The following is a 17299-nucleotide window of genomic DNA, read 5'->3' as shown; positions in this document are numbered from 1 at the left end:
ACTGGAGTTTTCCATCAGCACACAAAAAGCAGATGTGGACTCAAGTAAACACACAAACACACACACACACACACACACACAAATGCTCACACGCACGCAGGAACGCACACTCAAATCATATGGGTGCACACCTGCTGTGTCCCATGGGGACACTCAAGACACAAAAGAAACAGTTGGATAAAATATAATATGTTATATATACATGAAAAACACAAACATGCCAACAATAACAAAAAACCTTACAAAGAATAGTTCTGCAATAATTTTACATATTCTTCCTTGAACCATGGGGAGGAAACAATAACTGATTTTCTTACTGGGACTGTTACACTTGATTAGCATTTGTCAAAGTGTAAGTTTCTGGACGAATACAAATTAAAAATCCTTAACTTTTCTTCCCTAATGCCGACTTGAAAATAAAAAAATATATTTAAAGTGTATGTGTCTTAAAAAATTATGCTAAATGTAAGTTCAGAGGTCTCTGAAGTCGGATTAGAGTAGAGTCCTTGTCAACTGTAGTGCAACGAAAAGCAAGAGGAGTGATGCGTACCCTGAGCGCGCGTTGTATATGTATGTACACTACAAACCCGCCGCAGTGTCATAACGATACGAAAATGTTTTACACCTCATGAAAGATCTCTGACTTTGTTTTTTGTGGCGTTGCTTCATTATAGAGCTGTGTGCAGCGCTCTTTGACCTGCTCTTTGTTGCTCTCTCTCTCCAACTGCCACAAACAAATTGGAACTGGTGGAAATCCCATCTGCCTCAGTGGCCCTGTTAAAACTTTTCAACCTTCCTCGGCAGGGAGGATTTGGTATAAACTTGGTAGATAAAATCTTTGTTTGCCATGTGTGTTCACGGGCAGACCTCGGCTTCACACCAGCCCTGCTCTGCCCCCCCAGCCGATCACTCATCGGGAGATACCCTCCCAAGTAATATTCCCATCAGGTTTGGTGACGGGATAATGATAGAGGTGAGCGCACACACAGCTGTTCAAACTATCAGTGGCTATGATGATAAGAGAAAAATCCATTAGAGTCATATATTAGTTAATGTTATTCCACTTGTTTTATTGTTTTTTTTTTTTTTGATTTCGTCAGGGGGTGCAAAAAAGATTACATCTGCCATTAAATGAGTCCCGAGTATTACTTTTGTTTCCATTTCAGTCACTTTCCCATTATGTATCCACTATTATATATGTATCATGACATATAGAAATATATACCATTGCTATGAATTTTTTTATTGTCAATGGCTAATGAAAACAGTTTTTCACATTAAAACCAAATAAAAGATTATCCTTTGCAGAATGACATCTTTAAAAACTTTTAAAAAAAAGAAATCTTAAAATCTGTGCCTCGAACTGGATATTTCTCTTCAGAGCCTAGAGTTCATGTGAGTAATGAAGTTAAGTCTTTTGATTAATATGTCTTACTGCTCACATTGTCATGAAATGTCCCCTAGTCGCCTTTTCAGAGATAAATTCAAACCTTGTGCTGTAGTGACACTTAACCGAGGTAGAACTGTCAAACAAAAACTTGTAATGTTTATTTCTCGAAACTAAAATATAATTGCAAAGCAAAGCATTAAAGAAGGAATAAATATGTACACGTACAAAAAAACAGCAGTTATTGCAAATATATAAAATGATGCTACATCTGTTTTTCTTTCTTTCTTTCTGTATCATAATATGTGCAGAAAAATAACAAACAAAAAAAAGTTCTACCTAGTGAATATTGCAGTCCGTTTTTCAGATCTTTGACGTGTCCTCCAGTTTACAGGACGACACGTCCTCTTCCTCCTCCTGTTGCTTAAAGCCGGGGTGAGTCAGGACAACCACATGCTGCATGACCCTGGATCCCATGTTGAGGATAAGAGCAAGCCAAGCGAGGGCAAAAATGATCCAGATGCCTGCAAGGCTGCGATACAGAGAGATGTACTCTTTGCCCGGGTCAGTCCCTAGAAGAAAAGACATCCAAGCCGTGAAAACACATGAATCACACGGTTCGCAGGACATCGGATCTGTAAAATTGCAAAAATGTTTATTGTATCAAAGCTAAATAAACCAGACAGACGTGCTGGGGTCCTTCCGTTACATTAGTGCTTGTTTGCTCTCGCTACTCACCCACCACATAATCCCCAAAACCGATGGTGCTGAGGGTAATGAAGGCGAAATAGAAGCCCTCGCCAAACGTCCAGCCTTCCACGTAACTGAACAGCAGAGGCGGGATGACCAGAAACAGCAGGCTGCCACTGATGAAGAATAAACTCAGCGCCAGAGCCTCAACTGTTTGCTGGAAAAAACATACCCAGGATAGGGTCAGATTCATAGGCATAACCCAGACATGAAAATCTAACCGGTTTTTAGTAGCAGGTGGACAATAGCTCTTTACAAGTGAGACAAAACAACACATGAAATAAGGACATCACCAGCACAGAAGAAAATACAACATAAATTAATGAAATATGTTTCTGTCATTGACTATACAGTATAAGCAAAATAAATTTAATTAATGTGGGAAAGAAAGTAAGATGTCAGTGAATTAGCAGGTTGGTCTACAGAGAGCGAGCGAGTAGGGAAGTAGTTATGATAAAAATATTAAATATTTTAAGTAATTTGGGGGAATTTTCCCTCCATTTCTCACACAGCAAATGTGATAAAAATTTTTTGCTGTGTTTGATGCTGCGATGCCAGTAGACACCCATCGATACCTTGTGTGGAACAACTGAGACCATGCCCTTCTTGAGTCGACCCAGGCGGATGGTGAGACACTTCCCGAGCTGCTTGAGGAAGGCGAGATTCAACGGGATGCCGCAGAGTGCGTAAAACACGCAGAACACCTGACCAGACACGGTGCTGGGGGAGAGGTTGCCATAGCCTGTGGAGCAGATCATGATGATGATGGGTCCTCAAGCAGTGCAGCCCAGACCACCATCGAACATGGACGGTTCAATGGATGAACAGAAATATGTTTGACTAAATGTGTAAACATGCTCACCTATAGTTGTTACTACTGTGCCTGCAAAAAAGAAGGAGCTGCTGAAATCCCAGTTACTGGGGTTTGTTGAGTTGCCAGAGGGATTCACTCCCTTTTCCCAAGCGTCCAAAATCACCTGCGCACGCACACACACACACACACACACACACGCACACAAAATAATATAAGGCCAAACTCAGCAGCTTTGAATTACCTTTTACTTTGATACTTCATGTCAAATGTATTGATTCATTCGATCCGATTACTCTCATACCCTTTATTGCTATGCACCTACGCTAATAATGAAATTGATCTCTCAATTTTGTCAGCGCTCGATGGGACCCAATTCGTACGTGTTTACTCAGTGAAAAGCCTTTTTCAAACCATCACCAACCATATTGTTGAAGACTCACCATGTATTTTAGCCATTGACACGTGGTCAAATATAACCAAACCTGGATTTTCCCTACATTATAATCTGTTATCTTCAGACATGCATTTGCCAAACGAACTGTGAAGAAACGGATGGGAAAACCTGAACAAACTTCTCCAGGGCCAGTCCATCCAGGCAGGTATAATTAGCCAAGAAATGGAGCTTCTCCAGTTGGAAGTGGTCGCGGTTGTTGCTCTCGGCCTCTCGCTCCAGTATCTGGAAGATTGTGGCCCCGACCAGCAGGTATGTGAAGTGGGCCAGGGTCAAGAGCGCTGTCCAGCTCACTTTAAAGCGGGCCAACTGGAACCTCGCCATCAACCTTCACAACCCCCGCCACCCCTCTCGTCAGCACCACACAGGAACCGGACGGTGATGTTCACACTCAAAACAAACAAAATGGCTTCAGAGACTCCTCGAAGGAAAGGTCCATCACCGCAGACCGTGGCATTCTTTTCCAAACAAGGGAACAGAAAATCAAAGTAAACAAAGACGCAGCTATGATGGTGTCCTTGAAGGCAGCTTTGAATCACAGCAGCATGCGGGAAGGTCGATGTTTGGTGAAACTCTATGTTGGGGTAACAGGCGCTAACTAGGCAGGTAAACACCTCTCCTCTGATTGGTCAGACTACCATGGATGCCGAGCATTGATTTATGGGTTGCTTGGGTAACGAATACAAACTCCTCTCCGCCATTAGTGCGACATCTGGACACACACTCACACTTTCAACTGTTTGCACTAACAAGGAAGTGGTGGCAGCACCTTGTCAGCAGGACAAAAGTTAATATTTGACCTGGCTGCTGCGGGTTTACCGGACACCCACAATTGTGGAGCGCTGATGCCGAATCTTTCAACAGGGTTGTGCGTGGACGGGGCTAATTGTATTCCCCGAACTGGAAACCTGAGGAAAATATCGTTCAACCACAAATGATAATAGGTTCCTCACGTTCTTCGCAGAAACTGCCGTCAAATAAAATAATGATTGAATAATTGAATAATGATCATCAGTTTAAAAGCGTTTTTACTCTTCTCTGACTAAAGGGACGTCTGCTGGAAGCATCATCCGACCGGTTTTCCACCATGGTCAGGAGCCAGGCATATTTATGGTCAGGTGGAGAGGAAGCAGAGGACACTGTGGAGAGCACTACTTGATTGTGGGCCATAAACCAGAGAGTTGAAAGAGAAGAAAGTACCTAATGGACTTCTGTGGTTTCACCGCTTACGAAAATGGCGTTGTTCAAAACTGTCTGAAGAAAACCCAAAACATTTCATTTCGATGCATAAAACTACAGCTATCATTATAAACACAGTAGAAAATCCAGACAGAGGGACTGTGTGAGGGTTACACATCTTGCTATATATTGTGATTATGTAATATGTATTGTCAAGAATGATGAGACAAAAAGTTGACTTTTGAAATTTAAAGCTGCAATTACTGAATTACTTGTGGTGGTGAAGGCATGAATGATATAGATAGAAGATGGATGGAAACCGTTGCAAATCTGAACATTCGGCAGTCACGCAGTAATATTATCGTTCATATGGAGTTTTGTTCCTGGCCAACTGGCAAAAGTTCTGTTCTACCAACTCCCGAGGGACGAATCCGAATCCTTATCCGCGTAACTCACAGTCAGTCACTAACTGTGTATGTCGGCTGAGGAATGCTGAGCAGGTGGACAGGGCGTCTCAGAGCTCTTTGGCTGAGACCAGAGAATAAACTAAAACAGAGAGCGGGGGGAAAAATTATATTTTCATAAACACATTGTATACTGACTTAAGTGTTCTCCCTGCATTGAAGCAAACACTTTAACCGTCTCTCTGGGTAAAGCAACCAGGGTTGACACAGTGTGGAGTTCTGCGTCGCAGCTGTTTAGGTCGATGAACTAAAGTCACTGAGACGTAATATCAGGACTTGTCCAAGAAGGCTCCTTCTCCAAGGCAACTCTGCCTATGGATGCAAATTGTGCAGCTGCTCTTCATGTGTCAAACAAATCAATTCAAAGCCATGCAAACAGGTTGCTCCAGCGTTCACAAGTCGTGTCTTTTTGGGTGGGTGTGCGGCGCTGGGCGGCAGGGCGGCTGGGTGGGAAGATATGGATAGAGATGGTTCGATTGCCAATTTTCCCATCCCGGGGATTTGATTTAATTAAATCTTTGATTTGCATTATGTTGTGTTTCACTTGTTTTTGTTTCCAGAAAAAAGGACAAAAACAAAGATTGAGTGGTGACTTAAGAGGAGTTTATTATAGCCTGCCAGGAGATGTGTGTTGTCTTATACATCTGTGAATCTCTTCATTTAATGACAAGGGAAACGTGGGAACATTCAAAGGTGATGCCCATATACAGGTTGATATTTTTAATTTGGGTTACTACCTGAAAAGGTTTACATGCTCTAATGTTCAGAAAAAAGCATCGGTGTCCTGATACTGCCCATTACTGCAGCTCTTCTTTTCACCCTCTGTCTAAAATGCCTGGGGGTTACCCCAAAAGAGTCCAACTGTGACATCAGAGTGTTCAGAGCCAGGCTGTAGGGTTAGGCCAGCCCGCAAAAAAACGACAGGATGGTCTTTTTTCACAGTTTTAAAGATGTGGTATTGAATAGGTACATAGATTTGCACATACTCAGATGTCCAATCCGGCATTTTTCAGTATCTAAGTATGGGAGGCATTTCTGATATTGGTATCGGAATCTGAAGATCTCTAGATTTTGATTAGCACCTGATGTTGACAGTATCCGTCAGGAGCACTGGGATGAAACCCGTCTATGTTCTGATGGAAGGGGATGATTATCCATGAAGTGAAGTGTTGGTTCATGTAGTACAAACTGTTTATTAACACCTGCCAGTCTTCCAGAAGGTGAGGAAGTCGAATGCTACTAATCAACTTCATGCAACTTAGTTTGAGTCATATTATCAAGACTGATATATCAAATTAAATATCACCAATATAGACTGTGAGCATCCATAGATGATTATCTAGTTCAGTGCTCAATAATCAATACTATATGCAAAGATATGATTGTGTAACCCAATTCTCATATATTGTGTCAAAAGGAAAACCCTCAGGTGTTTCACTGTCAGCTGCCCAGTGCATGCTGGGATAGGCTCCACCTCCCTCTGTCCCTGGATACTAATGACCGTGGGTGGATATTTGAAGGTCCTGTTAATCCATCAGTGAAGCGGGCGTACAATAACAGATTTTGCTTGCTCAATTAAAATACTTGCACATTTTAAGGAAATGTCTGAGACACTGTTGACGCCTCATCTCAGCCTTTAGAATGTGGATTCTTACATGCCTCCTGTCACTCACAGATTTTAAGTCACTTGGCAACAGCTTCCTCTAGAGCAACGATTGGACAGACAGGCGGGACTGAGGGACCAATCACCTGACACTATGAATGCACGTAAGTACTACAAGTGCTACAGTTAAACACGTTGTGGCCTCTCACAAAACTCTTTGGTTCGGTTTTGGTTCAGTCTTGCAGCTTTATGTTTAATTGAATATTTTCTTTCAAATTTTACATTCAAATCAATACAATGACAAGTAAACTTCTGTACAGATATCAAAATACCACTTTTACAATATTTACAAAATTTATAAAAATTTGTTAGCACACAAAATATTCTTCTTCATGTGGAAACTGTGCCCATTTTAAAAAACATTATGATTCATGACACCTTTAAACACATACTGGAGCCAGATGGTTTCCTCTTCTCTGCTCCTTCCTCTGATATCTTGAGACAACATTTGTTCAGCTCAAATGGCCGACGCAGCCTGTGATTTATACTGCTGCCCATTACACCAATGGCAACATCTTACAGAGGTCAACATGTGTGTGTGTGTGTGTGTGTATGTGTGTGTGCGAGAGCATGAGACACGATGGAGGTCTTCACCGTTCCATCAATACTCCAGGAAATACAGTACACATTGTCAGGATCATTTTATCACCTGACAGATGTGGTGGTTGCACAAGCAGCAAGTTGATGAAAAGTTCAGGCCTTGCATTCTTCCTCAAAACTTCGTGTCACTGCTGAAGGTGGCCTGAATTAAATAAAAACAAAAGACTGATTGATCATCCAGTATTGAAAAAAAGGGGACAAATAAAGAAAAAATATATCAGTAGAATGTTTTTTTCTTTGTCTCCAGAGTGTAAAACCTTGAAATTAACTGCAATAACAGAATCCTCTTTGAACCTGTGTTGTGTTTCTGTCTGCCAGGTTCACCACACATCCCAGCATGCACCGGTGACTTAAAAGCTGTTTTGATAGGAGGAATAGCACCACACAGGGGTTACCAAACAACCAAGGAGAGGGTAGTTTCTGTCTAAACAGTAGTTATCCAGCTCAGTAGTGCCGAAGGTAAAGGGGCATGAAATGAGTCGGGAAAGAAAAAAATAAATAAATAAATAATTTCAGTCTGCAAATGTGTTCCTCAGCTTGGTAGTTTTTCTGACCGGTGCCTCTGCTCATTTCTTTCTCTTCAAAAAACCTCAGCGGCTCTGGAAATCTAGTGGCAAACCACTAAAACGACAAGTCCACTTTACGCCTGTGCCAAAGTGAGCAGTTATGTAAAGGTCAGTGTAGAGAGAGAGTGTGAGTGTGTGTGTGTGTGTTTGTGCGTGTGTGTGAGAGAACCATGTAAGAGCAAAGATGAGCAGTTGCACAGGCAGATAAATAGGTGCTGCTAAGGAGGTGAGCGTTTTGTGAGTCCTCTTGATGTGAAAAACACTTAAGTGTAAATGTAAGTATCTATGACATGTTCAGCTCATTATTGGCATCTTATCAAGTCTTATCAAATCAAATTCAACTCTCAGAGGCTCAAAATTAAGAAACAAGACATACGTGGTAAAATAAACTGTCATGAGGTGACCTGGCGCAAGGCATGCCACCACTAGAGGGCGGAGTTGAATTAAGAATGCAGACTGTGTGAAAGATCGTGTATTCTTTCTTGCTCTGTGTGTGAGAGCTACCTGTTCTGTTGAGCAGGTTTTGCCTCGCTCTGACAAAGGCCAGGATGTCGGCGTCCGTCCGCTGGTCTCCAGTCAGGGGGATAGAGGACGATGTGAGCTTGGTGGTAGAAAGGGCCCTGAAATTATGAATAGGTCTATTGTAAGATAATATTACATTAACACTAGTAAGGACTTTACAATGCTGTAACTGTACATTCAAAATCGATCAACCCTTTGCTGTGTCTTGTGTGTGTGTGTGTGTGTGTGTGTGTGTGTGTGTGTGTGTATCGAACAATTTGGAACACCACTGCTGTAAAATGTTTGAACTGTTCCTGTACCGAGAGTTAAAAACCATAACAAGTGACCAGTCCCCTTGTATGGAATCACAGGGCCTCTTTATGAAACAATAGTATCTGTGTGCTGCTCCTGCTTGACGGGGACGAACAAAAGCATGTATGTAGTGCACTTGACGTTTTACTACACTTGTAAAAAAGGTTGGTTTCAGCAGCAGCACTCGAGTGAGACCCTGCGCCTTCGATTTTCTAATAGAGTTTGGAGACGTTACTTCACCAAGAAATAAAAATTTATGGCCACATTCATAAGTGGAGAGAAAACACAGCATGGCTGTAAAATCTTTAGGTCCACACCGTACGTATAGATTTAACAAGTAGTGCAAACACATAGATATGCTTCTGTATTGTTTGGGTTTGGGCACACACTTAAAAAATGACAGACAGTGATTTACACACACTGTAGTTAAAGTACTGGTTAATATTATTGTGAGAATAAGAAATGACAGCTCACAACTAGATATTACATGGGCACTTTGAACAGATTCTCCTCAGCACGTTGAACTGTTCAATGTGCTGAATGTAGGATGGAGAATAGTTTTTCCGGAATTTAGCTGCCATGTCGCAAAAAAACAAACCTACATCCAGAGCTTTTTCTCAGCCATTAATTTATTTCCAATAAGCCCGCCCCACGTGTACCTCCACTCAGATGGAGGAGCGTTGTCGGCCCCTCTCCTGTCCAGGGACGTGTCATGCCGCGCTGGGACAGCTGTTACATGAGGTACGCTTTTAAGGCTGCAGCTCCTGAAATCCACAAACCATTTGATGACGAATAAGACAGTGTAATTAACGGTAGAATCCAGTAGAACCCTTAGGGAAGAAAAAGTAGACTGAAGATGGACCGACCTGAGTTCCGGAACAGAAGAGGTGAAACCATTTGGGTTTTGATCTCGGCCTGCTGGGTAGTCTCTCAAGCTACTGCTCAGACCAGGAGCACTGAATCAGGTAAGAAAGCAATCGGTGGACAATTATATCACAATCCCACAAATCTGTATCTAGATTTGAAGGTGCCGCACAGCGTTACATTACATTGCATTAATATAGCTGATGCATTTTTCCAAAGTGACTTACAATAAGTGCATTCAATCATAAAGATATTACCCAAAAAGTGCTCCATTTTAGAGAATGACTTTTTCCCCCTGTTTTAATGATTCAAGGAGTAAGGTGCAGTCTGAACAGTTGAGTTTGCAGTCTTCAATAAAATTTGCAGTCTCCAAAATTGAGGAACCAGGACAGAAAACAGACAGGATTCAGATAAGTGGTGGCTGCCTGCCGCTGGTAGTAAGGGGGGGAGCAAGACGTTTGGCAGTAGCAGAGCGGAGTGGTCGGGCTGGCGTGGAAGGTTTAGATGTAGGAAGGGCCTGAGCCATTCGCACAGGCCATTGTCCAGGACCTTGAATCGGATTCGTGCCACCACCGGAAATCCAGTGCAGCGTGCTGAGGAGCGGTGTATTGTGGGAGAACTTTACATATATTGTATATGTGCTGATCTTAATCACAAGGGAGAGCAACTATACAAAGTAGTTATGCTCAGGGTTTCTGCAGGTAAATTTAAGACTTTGACATCACAGTTTATGATGGGAAACCTGTATACATATGGCCTAGAATTATTTATTATTTAAACACATTTTCCGTACTTCCAGGCAGTACATAACATAAATTTCTGATATATATGAAGTTAACATGATGACAATGTGAGTCCAGATTCAAGGAGCTGTCTGACACTGAACAACATCCTGCATGACAAAAATCCACTGTCAGCACAATCTCACTTTCACATCCCTCAACCACCCACAAAAACATGTTATAGTTAACATGAATGTTGACAGCAGGCGATAGAAAAAACTGTACTCCTCCAGGCCTGCAGATAGTACCAGATTATCGCAGATGACCGAGGTTTACACACAATCTGGCTATCTATGTCCCCACAGCCAGCTTGTGTAGCAGACGTGAGATGTTGAAAAGAACCTGTGTTGCTGCTAAATGGAGAGTTACAGTCTGAAATAACATCACCAGGGTTGGTAAAGCAAGTTCCATGGAAACAGGCACTGAGCCAAGCTGCAGGGTGTTGCAAGCAAAGAGGGCGAAAGGGTAAAAATAACATTAATGAATTAAGTAGAAATGAGTCATTGAGGCGAACGGGTTGCTTGCTGTAACTTGGCTGGTTTCTGTATGTAACCAGTTGGCTCTGCTCAGCAGAGGCTCAAAATGAATTCTTTATACATTAATCTTCGCCTACTCCTCTAAAAGTAAGGCCACTGTTTTTATAGGTGCACATTTACATCTGCTGCAGCCCTCATGTCAATCACAGAGAGAGTGGCTCACCCAAATCCTGGAGTGCCGGGTGAAGATGGCTGTAAGGTTCCTCCTGGTGACCCTGTGAGATGACTTCTGGCTGTGGCCCCTGACTCAGATTCCTAGTCATGAATGTCGAAAAAACACATAAATAAATGAATAACATTTTTCATTCACCATTCCACTTTCATGACAGCAATAAGACCATGTAGCCAAATGCAACTTAGAGCTAGAAGGAACATAGAACCTCAAGTAGTTTGTGTCCTCCTGCTCCATCTTCCCTCTCACTCCAAATTGAATCCATCACACATGTCGGTTTGCCAAAAACAGAACAATAAATACTTGAACCTGTTGCGTATGTACTGGCAAGGAAAACGGCCCAGCATCCTGCTTGGAAGACCTAAACTGCACATGTAAGACCTGTCTGTCCGACTTCCTCTTTGTCATTCGGTTATAAATTCCCAGGCTGTGCTCAGATGTGTGTGAGATTTTGTTCTCCATTCATAAGATCAAAACAGAAGAGAAGAAGCCAGCGGTGTCTGCTGTTCAGATGTTGCCGCTAAACATCTTCTTTGCGGTTGATTTCCGAAATGTGCACAACAGTCATCAAGTCCAGGCTAAATGTGCGAGGTAGGAATCCAGCGTCCTAGTTCTCTTTCAGTCAATGTTATTCATAATTTTAAGAATTTTCGACTTATTTCTACCTCCAACATTTTGCAATCAGCGTCTTTCACCATCTTGTACAAGTCCTCCAAGTATTTCTTTAGGACTGAAATAAACTCTGACTCAATTATTATCCCCCACTGTGTCGCTGCAAAACCTCAACAACATGTCCAACTTGACAATTTGATCCAAACCCGTGTGACAATTCATGAATACAAAAACAACAATTCATTGCAAAAACATAAAGGCGTAGACCAACAGGTCCTTCAGTATGGCCCCTTCCAGCTGTATGTCAGTCAGGTCACATATAGCTGGGTCATTGCTGACCAGCATCATGACAGGCTGCAAGTTTTGTGGTGAACAAGCTGAGAGCTAAGAAGATGAAACCTCATTTAGGAGGGTCATTTGCGAAGGAGTGCCTTGTTGCCACTGCGGAGCACCAATCAAAGTAAAATTGTGTGCGAACACTGTTGGCAAAAGCCTGCTATGACATAGGAATATGCTGGTGAGTGGCCCATAAAGGATAAAGATCATAAAAAATGAAATGGTTCTTGAAAGGAAAAAGGGTCCTCACACACTAAAGTGTCCGTGTAGGCCAATATTTAGAAAACACACATAAATTAAGTCATAAAATGAAGAGACAAATCTTCCTGTCTAATGTCAGAAACATATCTTTGACATGCCAGCATGGCCGTTAAAGTCATTTCAGCTTTATGTGGTGTTGTCACACAGATGAACACACGGAGGAAGGTAGAGTCAGTCACCTGGTCACTGGAAGCCTCCTGGCTCCACCACTTATGAAAGTCCTTCTGGAACTTGACCTTTGCCCTCTCCAGCAAGAGCTGCAGGTGCTCAATCTCTGTCCTCAGGGCTTTGAGACGGCCAACGGTGCTTTTGTAACTGACGAGGGACATGAGCAGCAACAAATTCATCTTATTACTGCGACCATGAGAAACCATGAAAACATATGGTAATACATTAAAATGCACTTTTACTACACTTACACCTTTTTTTCTTGCTCAATCTGTTTGCACAGGTTTTCTTCCACCGTGTCCACCTCCTCCTCAGCCCCTGTGCAATTTCCCATCACACCTGCAGTGGAATTGGACAGAAAGTATGGCAAGTGTGTGCGGACATGCCATAGATAAAAATCCTGTTTTGCGTTTTTCTGGAGACAGGAGTCGAAAAGCTGGTAAGCCTGTGTTGTGCACATGTGAGAACATTTCCTTCAAAGACAGTGTTTTGAATATTGGCCCTGGATAATAGAGCCAGGCTGCTGTGACATGCTCTCTGGTGCCGGACTCAACATAACAAGAAAAGCCTTTTTGGAGTCTGAAATAGAGGGAGATGTTTGTTTGCTTTACAACCAGATTTACTCATCAAAGCATTTATGTCACTGATCAAAACAGTCAGGGAAGAGTAAATGAAGGAGTCTCAGGGTTGTGCCGCCCCGTCTTTGGTCACTGATCTTTCAGTCACTGAGGCCGGCTGCAGAGGCTTTGAAGTGGGCACAGCTCAGCCAGACACACGAGAGCACCCACAGTGTGTTCACAATGTTTACCAGGCCTCGTTCTGAAAGTAGTTCAATGTCTAAAAGATGATAAAGAGTTTCCGCTTAGTGACATCTTTGTTCATCATTTCAGTTAAAAGGATGATGTGGAGCCAATCGTCGGAGTGTAGTGATTAGAGTATAAATGTGGATTCTCAGTTTATTCTAAGCTTTACAAAAAGGCAAGAGTGCAATATGTGGAGATATTATGACCGAATTGCTTTAGCTGTTGTGTGTAGATGGAGCTGGACATCATGCTGCTCTTTCACTGTGTGAATATCCATCGTCAGCTGGATCTTACCGCGAGCTGCCCTCTGCCTCCTCCGCATCTCTAGCTGCTTCTTCAACTCATCTGACACAGAGAGAGGGAAAACAAAACAAAAAATGTGTTCCTCTTATTTTATTTTGCACACGAAGTAAAGACACATTTGTTTATTTTAGATTGATTAATGATACAGTTATTTAAATTTAGAAGTAGTAATTGTAGTAATTATCTTTACAAAAAAACCCAATCTTGATACAAATCCCTTAGATTGTGACCAAATTAAATCCAGATTGAAAATTTTTCAGTGTAAAAAAAACCTTAAGATGTTGACACTGTTCTTAAATTATCTCAAACCTTGTCTATAACCTTTTAGCTACATATACAGTGGTACAAAGGTTAACATATATGTGAGAAATTTGAGTTTGTTATTCTGTCTGTAAGATGTAGTTAATTTCCAAAATGAAGCTATTGAATTTCTGCTTCGGGGCTAAAACATATCGTAAAAGACATGTCTGAGGCCATTTCTCTCTACACCAGGTTATCAAACCAATAGGGACATTCTGGATACATTGAATATGAGACAACACAAGGAGGTCATTACGCAGAGATCACAAAAAATTGCTCAAGAGTCAGACATTGAGTCGAGTGACTGACCAGGATGATTATGAGGCAGACTACATGATAAAAGAGACATTAAATGACAGCATTTTCTGTGGTGGGTTCCTGTTACAATCCCCCAGGTCTTATATACATGAACACGTTGCTGTATCTATTTCTGTCATGTGATCCTGTCGCCGATCTAAAAGCCAAGGTCCAAAAATGAGAAAACCAGATGAAGTATCATTCTGCGAAAAACACGTTTGAATAGACCGTTTAAATGACACCCCATACGTTTCCATAAAACAGTGGAACTAAAGCTTTTGCTTTGTTAGAGAGGATGAAGACACTGAAACCATTAGGATAAACATCTGTCCTGCCGAAACAACTTTAAGTAAAGTCGAGATTCTAATAGAGTTCCATGGATTAGTAAAGAAACAATATTATTATTACAGACATCAGGTTGAGCTTAATATCGACTCTCGGCCTATCACTGCTGAATGCTTTAAAGCACTTCGCCCATGCAACACACAGGCCAGCTCATCTTTATGAACTCTCTGCAAATATTTTTCTCGAAAGTAGGCTATTATTTGAGGTTACAGACGACAGAGGAGACCTGAATGGATGATCTGAAACATCAGAAATGACACTCGGCGACGCATTGGGCCGATGATGGCGGTGTTTTTTCCTAATTCGATGAGATGTGGACCAGGGTTTGGAAGCCCCTCGCAAAGCCATGTGTTTTCACACAAAGTCAGTTGGTCGGGAATAAACTGGAAATGTAAATGAACTGTGACGCCCTGTGGCTTTACATTGTGGTCAGGTGGACAAGCCAAGTCTCCTCCAACAGAAACAGGTCTCACAAACGATGTATAGTCTCCAACTGATGTAGAGTCGCCTTTGTTCAAAAGCGTTTATGAAATATGTATACCACGAGTTTACCAAGCTGACGTGGTGAGAAACCTGACGGCCGAGCAGCTCCACATTATGTCTATGACATTATGACATTTTTCAGGGTCATGCTTCAATAAACGGATGTACTTTATGCTCACATGGTACTGTAACAATTACAGTGATGACTGAAGGTGCCACTAGCCTGGTGAAGCACCAAAATGGATTTCAAGCACAACTGTCCTTCACTGACATTTGCATGCGTGTCAAGTAATAATGGTGTGCTTTCTTCAATACTTAATTACACTTTTGTTATCAAGGACAAGACTGCGGGCTCAACACCACAACCCCTTCCAAACCGTGCAGGGTTCCCCCCGCCCCCACATCGCCAGGAGACACACCGCCGTCTTTCAGGTTTCAAGTTTCAGTTTCAAGCTACAAGCCTCAATAAATATTTGGTCATTTTTGTGGCCTGGAGGTTCAATGTGATATGCCGCACAAATACCACAGCGAGCTCAAGATCCAAGCATCATACGTGCCATCCTGCTTCTCAGTTTATGAGTGAGTGTCGGTTCAAGTGTACATGAAGAATGAATGCGTCATTAAGGGCGCAAGCTAATATGAAAATCCTGGACAAAAATAAAAGCATTGACAATAAGTAAGAAACAGCAACCACGAGAGGTGCATATCCAAAATCTGAGAAGGGAAACTAATAAAAGGTTGTTGATACGAAACGGAGAGCTGGACTCAGCGTTGTGTGTTTTTATTGGACAGATGTGTTCAAAGATATCATTGTCTGGGCCTTTAACCTAAACCGAGGACATTACATAAACCTCTGTGATTAACAGCTGATATGATTAGCACTAAAGGTAAATCATTGCAACAGTCATGTTAAATCTAGTGGCTGTTGGTTACAAAGTCCACAACCAGTGGCGAAATCAAGTTACATTCCTCCTGCGATATTCCTCCTCAAGTGTTTTGGAGATGTTTTCTTGGCAATGAAACACAATTTAGGTTCCAGTGGAGTTTCCTCGCCATCTATCTCACAATCCCTGGTTCTTTGGGTCGATTCCGTGAAGGTGAGTAGATGAAAGTGGTCCCAAAGCAGATACCAGATGCTCCGTCTCGAACTGCGCCGCATAAATCGCCTCACATCTGGCAGAGAAATCAGGGATTGCTGCTCATTTCCAGCTGCCCTACACCTTTCATGCTCTAGAAGATGTGCATCGCTGATCCTTCTGAATAAATATATATGCTCGCACTTTTTGGACCTAAGGGCTCGGAACATATGCTCCTCCAGTGGGATTGGATTCCAAAGCCATTTGCTGTGGCCAAGAACAAGACTGTAAACCAGGGAAATGTTTATACACTGATGTCTCTATGGTCTCTCCCTTTCTCTCCTACTAGTGACCCTCATGCTGCGTACATCCATCAGAAAAAGCAGCACAACGCTTTTGTCTATATTATGTTAACTGTTTCCATGTTCTACAATAACCATGAGACACACGTAGTGTAAAATTTCCAAGCAGGGCTTCCAAGATGGCAAGGAAACATACTGGACTAAATATTATGGTACTGCTCTCCAGCCAGAAGACGCAACCACCTTCCACTAAAAACACTGTCTCTCATCTCAGAAGAATGCACATCCATGCACCTAACAATGTAATAATATTTGACAGCATCAAGACGTATTTTGGGGAATTTTCCAAATTTGAATAAACTGAGGAATTTGGTTCCTAAATCTCATCAGAAGGCTTTGATAAATTAGTCATTATCTAGCTAGGCTATGCCCACAGGGTGGCGATGTCTGCAGAACACATTTGCAGAGTTAATATTCTACATGCTGTCACAAAAGATATTTATGTGACGTGTCACATGTACGATATATGGCTGTGTCAGCACATCACAGAGTTAATCCTGAGAAGAAATGATGGTATGTATGAGGGTAACAGGCAAATGCTACTAAAACCACCAAGAGTGATCTGAGGCAGCTTCGATGCCAGACATTGGTGTGAGGTAAACCTATTCATTTCAATGGAATGTGTAATGAGCCACAAACACACATAGTCCAGGGAAATTCATAAATATGGCTTGCAATAGTAAATGCAAACCAGATAGATAGATAGTTAGACATTTCTAACTTTGACTTTCCTGGAAAACTCAACTTAAGTGCAGTGAAATCATTCAAACTTACTGACACTGGTTTGTCTCGTCTATGGCAGAAACTGATTATGACACATTTTTGATTAAAGTAATATTTACAGCGACTCCAAATCCTGGCAGACTCGTTTCTAACATTGATGGGACATTCTAAATGATCCTTTAAATCTCA

General features: G+C 41.9%; 2 protein-coding genes across 6 annotated transcripts in view; both read right to left on the bottom strand.

Annotated features, from left to right (window-relative positions):
* Positions 1-908: 908 nt before the first annotated feature.
* LOC118286390 (potassium channel subfamily K member 16-like) lies at positions 909-6737 on the bottom strand. 2 transcript variants are annotated; one of them, XM_047327177.1, is made up of 5 exons: positions 3514-6737; positions 3000-3114; positions 2713-2879; positions 2130-2294; positions 909-1959 (listed from the first exon to the last, which is right to left on the bottom strand). In XM_047327177.1, the coding sequence occupies exons 1-5, from the start codon at positions 3724-3726 to the stop codon at positions 1828-1830; spliced, it is 792 nt and encodes a 263-aa protein (XP_047183133.1). In that variant the 5' UTR covers positions 3727-6737; the 3' UTR covers positions 909-1827. The 2 variants fall into 2 exon arrangements, with proteins under 2 accessions (XP_047183133.1, XP_035466709.1); XM_035610816.2 differs by having other exon boundaries at positions 919-1959; positions 2126-2294.
* A 143-nt stretch (positions 6738-6880) lies between these two features.
* kif6 (kinesin family member 6) overlaps positions 6881-17299 on the bottom strand; it is a 49709-nt gene continuing 39290 nt past the window's right edge. Inside the window, exons 16-24 of one of the 4 annotated variants that reach the window (XM_035610811.2) lie at positions 13516-13566; positions 12670-12757; positions 12430-12565; positions 11033-11124; positions 9554-9643; positions 9347-9451; positions 8379-8494; positions 7566-7665; positions 6881-7450 (exon numbers count right to left, since the gene is read on the bottom strand). In XM_035610811.2, the coding sequence (XP_035466704.1) occupies positions 7402-7450; positions 7566-7665; positions 8379-8494; positions 9347-9451; positions 9554-9643; positions 11033-11124; positions 12430-12565; positions 12670-12757; positions 13516-13566 (827 nt within the window). In that variant the 3' untranslated portion in view covers positions 6881-7401. Of the gene's footprint in view, positions 7666-8378; positions 8495-9346; positions 9452-9553; positions 9644-11032; positions 11125-12429; positions 12566-12669; positions 12758-13515; positions 13567-17299 lie in introns of all 4 variants that reach the window. The other 3 variants (XM_035610813.2, XM_035610812.2, XM_035610814.2) reach the window with 3 other exon arrangements.

The sequence above is a fragment of the Scophthalmus maximus genome, chromosome 15, assembly GCF_022379125.1.
Source record: "Scophthalmus maximus strain ysfricsl-2021 chromosome 15, ASM2237912v1, whole genome shotgun sequence".
NCBI classification, from domain to species: domain Eukaryota; kingdom Metazoa; phylum Chordata; class Actinopteri; order Pleuronectiformes; family Scophthalmidae; genus Scophthalmus; species Scophthalmus maximus.
Note: the sequence above shows the minus strand (reverse complement) of the source record. Positions and strands in the feature narration are given on the sequence as shown.